At 40.2% G+C, this 14761-nt stretch overlaps 1 protein-coding gene across 4 annotated transcripts in view; it reads right to left on the minus strand.

Annotated features, from left to right (window-relative positions):
- The window catches only part of MGMT (O-6-methylguanine-DNA methyltransferase), a 295191-nt gene that overhangs the window by 262159 nt on the left and 18271 nt on the right, over positions 1-14761 (minus strand). For 2 of the 4 annotated variants that reach the window (XM_019556150.1, XM_019556147.1), the window contains one exon: positions 12359-12405. The exons of the other annotated variants lie outside the window; for them this stretch is intronic. In XM_019556150.1, coding sequence (XP_019411695.1) covers positions 12359-12382 — 24 coding nt within the window. In that variant the 5' untranslated portion in view covers positions 12383-12405. Of the gene's footprint in view, positions 1-12358; positions 12406-14761 lie in introns of those variants that run through there. 4 annotated transcript variants of the gene reach the window in all.

The following is a 14761-nucleotide window of genomic DNA, read 5'->3' on the forward strand; positions in this document are numbered from 1 at the left end:
TGCCCTTTGGGCAGGGGGCTGGACTCGATGATCTCCCGAGGTCCCTTCCAGCCCTAATGTCTATGAAATCTATGAAAATGATTATTCAGATTTTGAAATGTTATTTGACAAAAAATAAGTGTAATTATTTTTTTCAGTTTCCACTTACAGAATTTGGGCCAGTTTTAGGTGAGTCTTCTTCAATTTAAATCAACTCCAAGCAAAATTTAAAGGCATTAGAGTTATTCACCAAAACATGTTTTATATTAGAATGAAGAAAGTGACATCAAAATTCCCTATATTAAAAACATTAATATGGAGGGTATGTCTCTTGCTCCCCAACCTAGGAAGAGAGATTTTCTCCTTTTGGTTTTCAGCAAGTACTGTACTACCCTCAAGGTTACATGGCCCACTAGAGATACACAAGACTACCCCCTGCACCATCTTCTTCCACTTGGTTTCAATGCAATCACGGCGCTCTTTACTTCCCATCCCAAGATTATGTGTCCTTCATACCTCTCCCGTTCTCATCCATGATTAAGTCCTGTAGTCAGTTTCCCACAGCTGCATGACAAAGGCAGTATCACATCTCCTACTTCCCACCTCCAGTTATTCCAGTTCTACTCCCACCCTCTCAGTGCTTAGCACAAATGACACTTTGACCCCTGAGATGACTTAGCACAGCTGGAGGAGCCAGGCCAGCTGGAAGGCTGAAACTGCTAGCTCTGTGATGATGCTTGGATATTGTTGTGTTGTAATGTTACAGAGTACCTCCCAGGGTCCTTACCTCTAATCTAGCATAGTTGGCAAAGCTTGAAGCGACTCAATTACTACCCAACCCCTCCCCATCCCCCACATACAAAATTGTTCATTGGAAAGGCCTGCATAAGCATGCTCAAAAGCTATGAGAATTGCTACTTGTGTTCCCACTCCCTAAAAGCACTGTACTCCTACTTAACACTGAAACATCTCCCTTTTTCCTCCCTGTCCCCTGTCAGTCCATTCATTAAAAAAAAGCAAGAAAGAGCAGCAGGTAAGGTAATAGAGCAAAAGCTCAAAGTTATTTTAGTGAGAGGTTTTGGATAGGAAGACAGGGACTCCAAGAGACTACACTACTGTTCCTTCAGCAGCAAGCTCACTGAAATCCCCTTAACCCAACTCTGTGCATGGTGGCCTCCTCACATCTTAACACATTGTCCTCCAAGTCTCTCCACTGAGCCCTCACAACTGTTGGCTGCTCTGCAGGTGATGACACAACCTCTACCAGAACTGTCAGTTTCTACTACCCTGTCCTCTGCACAATTTTGATTTGGTGCCAGCTAATTTCAGCCTAGGTGGATGGATTCCATTTCTTTTTCCTTTCAGTTTTTCTCCCTCACTCTTAACACATCTCTGGCCTCACCATTCAGTGATACTCCTCCTCAAAGACTTATAATGTGGCTTATTTCTGTTAATTTTTAATAAAAATGAACACCCATGAGAGTGACTAAAAGGTGATTCAAGCAATTCCAAGAAAACAGAGACTACAACTTTTGAAGACCACAGCTGCCTTGGATTGTCTAACATACTGAGACCACACCATGGATTTTAAAAAGGGTTATCAGGAAGAAAAAGCACATATTTATAGTTGAGATATCATGAACAGAATCTTTAAATTGTTGATTTGGCCCAAGAGATTAAATCCCTATACACCTGGTTATATGAGAGAAAGAGACTAGTGATCCCTTCCCAGCTGTTAGGAAGCAATACCTGAATATAGATTTCTTAGGGGATTCTATGATAGAAAGTGAAACATGCCATCGGAATGACGTCAGTTCCCAGAGACATTTACTCATGCTCATCCACAAAGGAAGACATCTCCATAACTTCATTTATGAGTCCAGATGGGGAAAATAGACTGCAAATGATGTCTTTACTAAAATGGCCAAAGTGAGTCACAAAAACTCTAATCGCTCAGTCCAGCAGCACTAACCCAAGCCAGAGTAAGTATGGACAACCACACTTCAATGTTCCTGACCACAGCTACATGGTATACAGATGCCTGGTATATATTTTCTTTCCTCCATCCCAAAAAGTCAACACTGACCTACATTATTAAGGTTGCCAAATCAAGTACAGAAAAATCCAGGTATGCTAAAATTCAGACTGCCAGCAAAGAAAGGCAAGATGAGCTACTGTCAAGGCAATAAAATAAGTATAGGAAGTATAGGAAGGCAATAAAATAAGTATGGGAAGAGACTTTTCTGCTTTAGTTATTATTTTTTTTTTTTTTTAATATAGTGTCCCAACCTATTCCCCTACCCCTTACTCCATATATCAGCTCAAAGCTATACTTGAGGAAAAGACCTATTCAGCCCCTGGATAGAGCATATCCAAAGCAGAAGAAATCTTTGAGAAATGTAGCCGCTAAAAAAACAAAACAAAGCAAAACCTTAAGAAGTCTCTGCTAAGCAAGTGCAAACTCACTTCTTAAAAGATAATTAACATCAACTCTAAATGGATTTTCACAGACAAAAGCTCACCCATGACCCAAAGCTTTTGCACACTTAAGTTTTCAAGACGTTCACCAAAAATTGAAAATGGGTAAAAGCACATTTGATATATTCTCATTTTCAGAAACTACAGAATCGCTTGGCTGAAGGCTTGCAAATATATATCAATATGTTTATCTACATCAGCCATAGGCAGATACCTGGCATGAAAAAAAGATAAGCCCAAGTGATAGAAGTTCAATACAAATTTAAAAGCATCTAAAAATAGGATCTAATAAGAGGAAGTAACAAGCAACTTTAAAAGCCAATGCTTCCAATCCTACCTTTCAGATCTCAACACATGCCTGCTAACAGCTAGACACAAATATGACAAAAGTTCTGTAATATGTATTTGACGCAATTGCTAGAAGGACATTTCAAGCATTCTTCCAGGGCAGAAGAATGATAGATCGGAAATAATGCTCCTACTTCATAAATACTACACTAAATACAAAGCAGGAACTACCTTGCTTTGGCCAGGCCAAGACAGTAACAAAGGTTTAAAACCTACCCAACCATCCAAACTAAGCATGAACAATATCTTTTTAATGAAACAGAACTGTTCAATGCTCCTCACCCTGAAAAATATTAGGGTGCTTTACGCATATTAAGACCCTATGCAATATTCAGTATACCAGTTTTATAGATGGGTGACAAGAAGCAAAGAGGTTAAATGAACCAAGGCTGGGGGGGTGGGAAATCACTGTTTTCAGAAACTTATCTATTAAATACTAATCAACACAAATTTATTTTCATTTACATCTGTCAAAGTTGCACTAGAATATTTAAATGGACCAGGCTCTAGTTTATTTTAATAAGAGAAACACGCTATTTATTGGAATTCTGGTCTTTACCATGCAATTAAACCATTAATTATAACATTTAAGTGATAATACATAAGAGCTTGATTTTTGTCAGAGCTCAACTGTGGCAACATTGCAAGAACCAGGCATTATTAACATAAAAGGTGCCAAAGAAAATTGATTATACAATGCATTATATTCTTATGAAGTAAGTCCCTTTCACTATGAATCCAGCTATAAACAACCTCCTCTTTCCATTCCTCCCCTCCCCCCACCAAATAAAACCGTTCCTCCCCACTCTCCCAGCTACGTAATCTGCATTTGGCATCCAGAGCAAACCCTCAGGTTAGCAGAATAAAACAGTTCATTTAAGACCCATATATTTGGTTCGTCTTGCAACAGTAACAAATACCTTCAGCTTCTGAAGAATTGGACTGTGATTGACATGAATTGTTCATTTTCTTTAACCTAGAAAGTTGTATAGGGATGTGTTCCACTTTTAAAGGTTGTTGCACATTCCCCTGGTGCCATAGGAAGTATTGCTTACTTTGCCTTCTCAAGGGACAGGGCGAAAAGACAGAAGTTGTTAAAATTTTGGCATTCCTAGAGTATTTAACTCTTTAAAAAAGTTAGTTTGGCTTCACCTGGCCAAAATCCTACCTAAAATTGGCTTCCTAAATCAGTTTCCCATTCATAATGAGCATCTTAAAGATTTATATAGAAAGCTATGTCCAGTCAATTTATGTATCATTAATTCATATTTTTCTGCAATCTAGAACCAAAACTTTCAAGTCTCATATTCATTACAAACACAGTAGTCTGGATTTTGTCCAACATTTTATGAATATCCACAATGGTCTACTAAGTAAATCCAGCATCATTTGTTAAGCCAACCTGTAACTTCAGAGGGTGTGAAAACAAAAACTTCAGTCTCGTTTCCTGGCTAGTGGAAGTTTGGGAATGAAATGTCAAGTCTTAAGCAGATCCAGGTTTATTTTTAGGTAATATGGTTTCTTTACCTTCAGAAGAACTAATACTGCAAAAAGATATAAAAGCTATAAAAGCACTGGCCAAAGGGATTGGGTTACAAGAATATACAAGTACACCTAAAAGCAGCCTGACACTAAAAGCTGTTCCCCATCTCAGCCTGCCCACATGCCTCCAACACTCCCACATTACACAGTCCACCCACTGAATTCTACAGCATACCACTCATTCACACAATTCACAGAAGGCACTTTCTTTAAAGAATTTGCCAGGAAAAAAGTACCTTATACATGATTCTTGTTTAAACAATCAAAAGGGACAAAGCAAGTTTCTGCTGTCCTATCTTACAATACTACTAATCCTCTTTGGATGTTAATCAACCCCCCCCAAGAGTGCTAAATTATAAGTGTATTTCCAAGTAGTAGAAGCCTCTGGCTCTTCGGCAAAGTCCTTAGTCAGTAGTGTTGGCAGGCAAGGAGTTTTTAGGATCATTACGTGGCAATACAATTGGTAGGACTGCCTCATCATCTTAAGCTGTATTTTTGGTCTATTTTATTTCTAAGGAAAAAGATTAAGCCACAGATCTACATATTTAGTAATATTCTTCAAACTCTTCTTCAAGCATGCATTTCTGTATTTATTGGCATACCAACCTCAGAGTTGTTCTTTATAATAGCAAACATTCTACTGAACTTTAACATGAAATCTCAGTAGAGATTTGTATTTTGATAAGGATCTAGGTTTCCTAAAAGTAAATATTTTGCTGTATGTTATTAAATCTCTCAAAACCAGGCAAATAAAAGTTATAACAATCTAACATATTTACCTTTGCAAACTAACAATACAGTAATTAAATAAACAGTATCCAATGTAATGATCTGACAATACATTTTTTAAAGAACAGATACACGATGAATTACTCTCTCATTCAGAGCCCAAAGTTAACAAAAAAGCTCCAGGCCTACTCTACATCCAAAACATCACATCTATTGATGAGAGATGACAGAAGAGAATAACTAGTTCTAGATTATGGTGCATGTGGAACCAGCACATGCCATGAATTATAACTGCAGATAGAAATATTAAAGTTGCCCTGTTTTCAGTTACATATTACTGTGCCAACCTTTAAATATCTCCCCTGAATTTCCCTGCATGTCTGCTGCATGCCTTTCTTAAAATAAGCAGATATAATGTTTTTACTTAAAGCTCAGCTGTTTCCACCAATTAGATTAAAGAAAAATGTATTTTTGCCCATAATAAGAATTCTTACAGCTATTTTGTTAAGGGATTTCAGATACTCCATGTTTTGGAGCAAGGATTTTATGTTTGGCAACATGGTCCCAGATACAAATGGATGTTGCCTTTTCTGATAGCCGTGAAGAAAGTTTGGCAGCTTAATTTTCAGAAAGTTCCATTTTGACAGACCTACAAGAGCAGAACAGTACATTCGTTGCAGGCACCAAGCACAGGAACCAAAACAAATTTGACCGTTTCTCTTGTATACTTGATGATTCTCATGTGCTGGCAACATAGAAAAAGAAAGAAACAGCCCGACTCAACTGTAGACAATAGATCTTGGGAGGCGTGGATAGGAACAGTAGAGTGGATCATGAGCCAGAGTGGATAGGAACAGAAGTTGAGTTGGTAACTCATTCCTCTTTTGTGGTGGGTACTAGGTGGTATAACAGACTGCTTGCTGCTGCCACCACTTACTCTCTCCTAGCACAAATTTGTGCTGTGGATCAGTAGATTCCAAAACATGCTGATGATCAGGGATCCTGGTTTTCTGAATAAAAATTGCAAATTCTCTGATTAAAAATTAAAGGCTCCCCAGTGCTGCTGGTGCCCCGCACTCCCTCCTCCCCGCCCGTCTCAACAGCCCTCCTGATGCCCCTTGCATCAGCCCCCACAGACATGCAGACACAGACACTGACACCCACCCCAGCAGGTAAGTGTGCATGGGGGGAAAGGGCGGGGCAGGGTGGGGGAAAGGGAAGGTGCTGGGGGGAGGTAGATCAAGAAAGCAGGGAGTGTGCCCCTGTGCCCAGGATCAAGGCCAGGGGGTAAATGAAGGCAGGGGTGCCACTCTGTGGACCACACATATGCTGGCTGGCCTGACAGGAGGTTCACACGCGGAGGTCACCACCGCAAGTCTGCCCTGCACTACCATCCCACGGACACCTGCGCAGCTTTGTGGGCAAGTGGCGCAGGGCGTGGCAACCACCATGTGCAGGCCACATATGTGCCGCCCAGCTGGGGTGTGAAACGGGGGGCTTGCATGCAGCAGTATGCCCTGCAACCGGCTGCACAGCTCCGTAGCGGTGCAGGGTGGTGGCGGCTGCATGCAGGGTGGGAGGGCTTTGCGGACAAGCACTCCCACTGTGGAGCCATGCCCTTCAACCCTGGGCCCTAGAGGTAAGTGGGGCTTGGGGGCTGTGGAGCAGAGCTGGAGAAGATGGTTGGGTGCTGAGGGAGTGAGGGGTGCTGCCAGCCCCAGGCGACACATTACAGCTAGGAGCAGGGCCAGGGGTGAGGGCAGGAGTGCCCCTCAGCAGGGGGGCTTTGCAGGCAAGTAATGCGGGATGCAGCGGGGTGGTGCCCACCATGTGCGGGCTGTACACATGCCGCCTGGCCGGCTGCTCAGGGGAGGGGCAAAGGGAGGCTGGCATGCGGCTGGAGCACAGCTCCATGGCCGGCTCTGCAGCCATGGCGAGGGATGTGGGCAAAGCAGAGTGGTTCACACGCAGCGGCTGCTGCCACTTACCTGGAGGCCTGTGGTGGTGGCTGGGCAGCATGCAGCCATTCCCATCCCCATCACCACCCCACGCTGCTGCTGCCAGCTGCACAGCTCTAGGTATGGCCCCATTGAGACATGGGGTGGGGGAGGCAGTGGTCTCCACTGCAGGGCTTCCCCCACTGTGAGTATGGGAGCTGCAGGTACACTGCAGTAGAGGCAGCAGTAGAAGCAAGCTGGGACCCACAGGGGCAGGCTGGCTCCTGCTGCATTCTGTAGGCCCAGTATTCCAGCTGGGAACCAAGTAGTGCACTGCTCCACAGCTGGGCATGTCTCAGCAGCGCACTGTTCCTTCCTGCAACGCTGGAACTACAGAATTTCCCTCCCCAGTGGAGAGGGGTGAGGAGCAGCCCCAGGCTCCCAGGCCAGAAGCTTCTGATAAGGCAGGGGCTTCAGGCTGGGGGGAGGAAGGGGGGTGGGGCTTGCTACTGCTTGGTCCTGCTGCTGCTGGCTCAGCGGCAGTGACATGGAGTTGTGCCCTTTGCTGCTGCTGGGTGGGCAGGGGGCGCTTCGCCATGGGAGTGCAGAGCTTGTGATGGCAGCCATGAGCTTTCCCGCCAAGCCCCACTCTGCTCTTCCACACTGGGTCCCTCCTGCTGGGCCGCAAAGGCCTTGGAGGGAGAGCAGCAAGGTGAGGAGCCCGACCCCACGGAAAGCAACCTGCACTCGTCCCCTCCACAGGCTTCTCCCCAGCCATACCGCCCGTGTGGGAAGGGTAGCTGGATTCCGCTCCTCTCCACCACACCAGCTCCTGCCTCCCATGGGTGGCAGCCAGGGCTCAGGCACTGTTGCCGGGGACTGTGAACTCTGGTCCCTGCATCCCTGACACCTGGGGGTCCCCTCTGGCATGGTTGGGAAGGGTGGGGGGGCTATGGGTGGAGATTGAGGGGCACTAGCAGGGCTGGGGCTTGGGAGTGAGAGGCCTGGACCTGTATCCTGGTAAGCAAAGAGGGCAGGGGGAGCTCTGATTTTCCATGATAAAAAACCCAAAATCAAATACCAAAATGTATTAGGTATCAAATGCTAACATTTATCTCAGATTTAGGGTTTTGGGTTTTTTTTAAATCAGAGAATTTGTGTTTTTATCAGACAATCTGCAATTTTTAAGCAGAGAAAATTAGGATCCCTGACATAACACAGGTCTCAATGTGCTATTATATGAAACAAATGGTTAGCACATGGCATGGCAATTTAGTACGGGGTAATGAAAAAAAAAAAGGTTCATGTAGTGCTAAGAAACAATGAGAAAATGAGATTTATAAATTAGCTTTGACAGTATCTTTTAGATATTAAATATCTATTTTTAGCAATAATATCTAGATCTAGATATAATGAAAAAGAAACCACTACAGCAGAGGAAGCAAAAACCTCAGGTGTTTGTTTAAATGTGTACAAAACACATGTTTTACAACTCTTAAAAAAGAAAATACTAATGTTGTAAGCAATCAACATTTTAAAGCTTACCCTATAATGCCACCAAAAATATCTGTAGTAAGTTTGGTATAGTACTACTACATTTAAGAACAGGTTATATTTTGAGACACTAAGGAAATACAAAAGTTAACTACTATAATAACCATCTGTAATGCATATGAACACACATACATAGACAGCAAGCAAATATTTAAGTACACCTCTGTTCCTATGTTCAGTTATCAATGTAAATATATGGTGAAGCTATTGTATTACAGGGAAGAAGAGATAAAAATTTAATCAAATAAGAATTTTACTGGGTTTAGATGAAGCAGATGAACCTAAAATGGACTATTACTCAAATTAGAGGGCAAAAATGAAAAAAGAAAATCAAACAGGAAAGGAGTGAATTTAATACCAGGTAACCCTTTTGTTTGGTTGGTTGGTTTTTTATCATCCTCAAAATCCACAAAATTCCAAATCAGCTCTTCTTGTGTTCTCTGAAAAGCCAAAGTCAGGACCAACTAAATAAGAGATAATGCAACTAGGCATAACACAATAAAAGATATTACCTTCACAATGCATTATTGCTGCCAATTATGAGAATCACTTCAACTTAATTTCAAAAGCACAATCACCCTCAACTGTAACAGTCTCTTTTTTAAATTTCAAACAGTATTACATTAAGGCAATAACTCACCTTCCAGCTATAATATCAGTCTCCCTTATTGCAAAAATACATTTCATAAATACTTCTCATCGACAAGTCAAGCTAATTCAGGTTAATTTTATTGTATTTTGGTGCTATCTCACATTTGTGTGCAATTACCTTTATCATTTTATTGCTATGCCAGAAAGTAATCAGAACAATTATTTGAAAAAGGAGGTATATAAATTCTAAATCACAGTTGCTGGCATTTTTGATAAAATAGCAGCTTTATCTCAGAAAGTGGCAGGGACATCGGATAAATCATGCATCAGTCAAGTGCAGCTGACCCCCAAGTGCATTGCACAATATCAGGAGTGCTTCAAAAGAAACTTTCCTACATCATCCATCATTCTTCATAATGCTAAAATAGCTGCACCTGAAGAGTAGGAGCTGGAGAATAATAATAAAAAATAAATCCAAGCAATATGGGCAAAGCCATTAAGCGTGTTCCCTTTTAAACTGAAAGACAGTAAGAAAACTGGACCATGCTTATAAACAAATGACTTCATTGTAATAATCTGTAAAGTCAGTATTACAAACAGGTTTAAATATAAATGAAAAAGCCAGTGGAACTGTGAAAAAAATCCTCTAAAAATAAATATGGAAAGATATGGACCTATAGGGACATTTCATATATGAAAAAAGAGAAAACGCACCTATAACAGGATGTATTCTCATATAAATATTTTATCTGCCCAGATATTTTCTTGCTCTATCAAGTAGCAATGCAGGAAAATGCATGTTAACCTCATGTATGCTTGAAACACTGCATATTCATGCAAAAGTCATCCTAACTAAGGCATGGGCACAAAAGATTCCAATACAAGAACCTCTGCATGGTTGCTAAAATTATCCTAGTAACCACTGTAAGACTAGAGAGGAGAAGGAAAAGTTAAGTGACTTGTTTGCACACTGAGATTTCTACTTTAAGCTACGCTGCAGGGCGGGGAGGAGGAAAGAACTCCTAACAGCCCTCACTTAAATGCTTTTTTAAAAATTTGCTGCCTAGTTAAAAAAAGGAAGACTTGTCCCTATTCAATGCACAAGGAAGCAACTTCCAATTTTGATGGTTTATGGGCAACAATGTTGAGCATGTCCTGATCCTACCTACTGATCATTCTTTGCTTTTCCTAATAATTTTTTCTTTGTTAAATTTCCTGTGGCTAGCAGAAATGCTAGAGGGCTTACAAGAAGCATGCTGCCCACAAGCCAACGGCTGGAGACCACTGACACAGGACTGCCAGGAATTCAACCTCCATATCAAGCTTAAATTTGCATTGACAACAACATTTTGATGAACACTGCACAACTGGAGGAACTAACCAAGAGAAACAATGCAATATTTTAGAAAGTGCTCATCTTTGTATTACACTGCTTGCTGAGACTGGAAGAAATTGTCTCTGAAAACTAGATTTTCACTAAAAATAATGTTCAACATATCATGCATAGTCTTTTAATTCAAGCATTACTCAGACAAGATTTATCTTTTCTGTCAGTCTAAACTGCAATTTGACCCAAAACAATTCTAAATATCCCTATCCCAACTAGGAATGTGTGCAACAGTACCCCCACTTAAAATAAACACACAGGAAGTCAGCATCATTTTGATATTTGCTATTATGCTTTCCACACAGGTATCTCACAATCCTGCCCCTCTGAATTACATCAAATCCAGATACGTTTAATATTTTCGTTTAATCATTCCTCCCACATATCAGTGTGGAAAAAATCTCCCCCAGCAACTAATGCTGCACCTTTCAACTGGTAAAGAGTAGGGGGAATAGAGAAATAAAAAAAGGTAAAACAGACCTTTAATTACTTATGGTTTTGTTCAGCTTACCAGCTACATTATACCTAGATTTGAACGAGACTGAATTAGACAGTCTTTTAAAATATCCTTGGTTGTTTGAAAACAAATGCAGTTTCTTTGCAGTTACTTCAAAATACCTACTACAAATATACATAGTACAAATATAGTGTGTGTGTGTCATACATATATACACACATACACACGCGCATGCACACACACTATATTTGTACTATGTATATTTGTAGTAGGTATTTTGAAGTAACTGCAAAGAAACTGCATTTGTTTTCAAACAACCATACAAATATTATATATATAGAGAGAGAGAGAGAGAGAGAGAGAGAGAGAGAGAGAGAGAGAAAGAGAGAGAGAGAGAGTAATAAATATATATAGCGGGCTTCTCCCATGTATCTTAAACTATTTTAATTAATAACAACTCCTTGAAGCCCCTTTTATACATGCTACTTTTAGAAAAATAAAAATGTAATTTCCACTGCAGGGTACAGAAGATGGACTATACCAGATACTAAGCAAATTATGCCACGCAAAGCAGATTGAAATAATTAAGCGATATCTGCTACTATTTTATTTAGACATTTTTATATGGTGCTAAAGGTTGCCAGCAGTACTAGGGTTACCTACACAAGTTTGATTTTACTAGATGTTACATCCCTTGAGCCATGATACTAATCCCAGTCACAATAATAATTTGTTATATTGCAAAATAGCATTTATTACTTATCATTACCAATAACCATTTTAGTAAATTGTAGTAAACTCATTAGTAACATTAGTACTGGCCACAAATAGCCACCCTGTTCATAAATTAAATAGAACCACTAACTAATCTTTAGGGCCTAAACTCCCATATAAGGTCTTGAGTTTCCTGCTATGTGATCATGTTTTCTTATGTTTTACTGTAAATACAGTTGTTTTCCTAAACGTCTGACCATATAATCATCTCAGTCCAGCATAAACACACTTAGAAAAGTCACAAAATGATTCCACAATAAAACATTATTTATTCTTTAATAAATGCTGTACTAATTATAGAAAGGCAGAAATCAGCTAGCTTATCACTGAAAATATAGCATTGTCCTATTAGTTTATGCTCTGTGGAAGATAGATATGTGATGAGGAAAGGTCCACTGATGCCTGTTACCAACCATGACAGAGCTACAGAGATTTACAATGCAGCATCAATCTTGTCAACTGGATTCTTAACACTGACTGCTGGACACTGGGGAAAAACACAAACTATGTTATGTGAACTCTTTTGTAATGCTGTTACTTTATATGTACCTAAATGCAAAGATATTTTCCACAGGAACTTACTTTTTGAACAAGTCTTGATGCCATGTTAAATACTTGAAGGACTTTGCCTATAAAAAAAAGGAAAGAAGGAATCATGTTAAAAAAAGATAAAGCTACAACCCAGAGTGGAGTGTTGAAAAAGAAAGCATGTCAACATTATCATTTCTTCTCTTATGTGATATTCTGTTAGTCATGATAATTTAAATTAATTTCAGCACATGCAATAGCAAAAGAAGGTGGGAATGCTCTTTATTTTTCTCTTGCAAGCAAACAGGAATTTTAAAGTTCACTAGGTCATATATCATCTGTAATGAGTCATAATCAACAGATGTCACGTGGAAGACTTCTCTCATCACAAGCCCTGTAATACTTTGATCCACAGGATAAGAATGTACTTTAAGACATACCCCAGCGCCTGTAAAAATATTACTTAAAATAAAATACTCTGTTCTGAATTATTAAATATAAATAATCTTTTGTTTTATTAAATACATATGTATAATTTAAAGAAGAAAAACCGAGTTAGTTCCAAGAGGGCACCCTGAATCTAAGAGCAAAATCTAGATTCCCAATAAAATAATTATTTTAAATTCATAGTAGAGAAGAAAAGGAATTTTATGACGCCATCCTATGTTAGATGATCTCCATGTTTGAATGTGACCTGCAAAGAAGAAAAATGGGTGCTTCACTGCACTACTGAAAACTAGGGCTTACTTCATTACAAGAAGCATATACCAGAGGCCTGATTCAAAGCCCACTGAAGTCACTGGAAAGGCTCCCACCAACTTCAATGGGCTTTATGTTAAGCCTGAATAGTTGTCACTGTACTTAAAGTTGGGCAAAATACAGAGAGAGAGAGAGAGAGAGCGCGCAATGAGAAGACCCGAAAAGTATCAGGAGTGTAAAGCCTTGTTTTCTTTTTTTTTTTTTCAGTAAGATCTTTCCTGGAAATTCATACGTGTGCACTGGGAGCAGTCGCCGCAATCCGAGACAGTAGTACTGTTTCCTTAACAAGATGCTCATTGCTCTCAAGCGTTTTAACTAAATTTGTGTTAAATATACAGGCTTAGGCAGATTGGAGGGGGGACCCCTAATGTCCAGTCTCAAAACAGACTAGTCTCACCTGATAGACTTTTAATGCTGCAGGTACTACAGTTGTCAGTCTCAGTCTTAAATTTCTACAAATTAACAAGACTGGGGCAATATTTTCAAAATAACTGATCATTTTGGATGTCTAAATGTCTATTTTTGCATAGTTTGATACACAGCTTGATTTTTCATTTCAGTCCACAACTTGAAATAAGAGGGCAGCTAAGCTACCACTTTGAAAAATAAACTCTAAAAGCCCCACTCTTTTCTGAGGCATTATAAAGCAGCCAAAAAAAGAGAGAGAGAGGTGAAAATACATGCATCTTTTCTCTCTTTCAGGTAATCTTTAAAAGGTTTCAGATACAAATTTTATTAAAATATTTACATTTGGACTCTGTCATTCCAGATGCTTGTATCACAAAGCAAATATGAAGAAAGAAGATAAAGCACTATTTTTAAAAGACTTATAGGCTTCATTTTGTTGCCTAAAATAGCATCTCAACTTTAAGCAGATACAAATAAGATTACAGGCAGTCCTTGGACTTACGACACAACTGGTTCCTAAAAACCCTGTCTTAAGTCGAAACATAACTCGGAACCAATTTTCTCATAAGAAACGTTATAAATGGGGGATTGGTTCCCGAACCAGGGCCCGATACCTTATTTTCACCAAAAATAACCAAGAATTTTGTACTCAGTCCATTATAGATGGTTAATAAAGCTACATTAATGTATTTATATTGTAAATAGCAATCATATCGATTTGGAAGGACTTCTTTGAGGCGACTTTGCTGGACTTTTTGAAAGGCTCTTGGCTGGAGTCTTCTCAGCAGTTCTGGCTGCAGGTTTTTCTGGAGTCTTGTCTGCTTTCTTAAAGAACGCGTCCAAGGCAGTTTAGACAGATATTCTCCAGGGAGATGAGCGACGAAGCAAACTTGTTCGCTGGCATGGCACTGGATCAAGCATTGTGACGTTGAAACTGACGTCATAAAGTTGAAACAGGGTGTCAATTGATAAACACTGTGAAACGCTGTAACTCAAAATGTTGTAAGTCGAAGACTGCCTGTAATCTTAAACTCCATGCAACAAAAGAGAAGGCTGTTCAGCCTCCAAAAGAGAAGGCTGAGGGGGGATCTCATGGCCTGTTACAAACTAGTCAGGGGGGATCAGCAGGCATTGGGGAAGTCCCTGTTTCACCGCCAGGAGTGACCAGGAATAACGGTCACAAGCTGGCAGAGGGTAGATTTAGGTTAGATATCAGGAGGCGCTACTTCACAGTCAGGGCGGCTAGGGTCTGGAACCAGCTTCCAAGAGAAGTGGTGCAGGCTCCTACCC

The sequence above is a fragment of the Crocodylus porosus genome, unplaced genomic scaffold, assembly GCF_001723895.1.
Source record: "Crocodylus porosus isolate Cpor-Errol unplaced genomic scaffold, CroPor_comp1, whole genome shotgun sequence".
Taxonomy (NCBI): Eukaryota; Metazoa; Chordata; order Crocodylia; family Crocodylidae; genus Crocodylus; species Crocodylus porosus.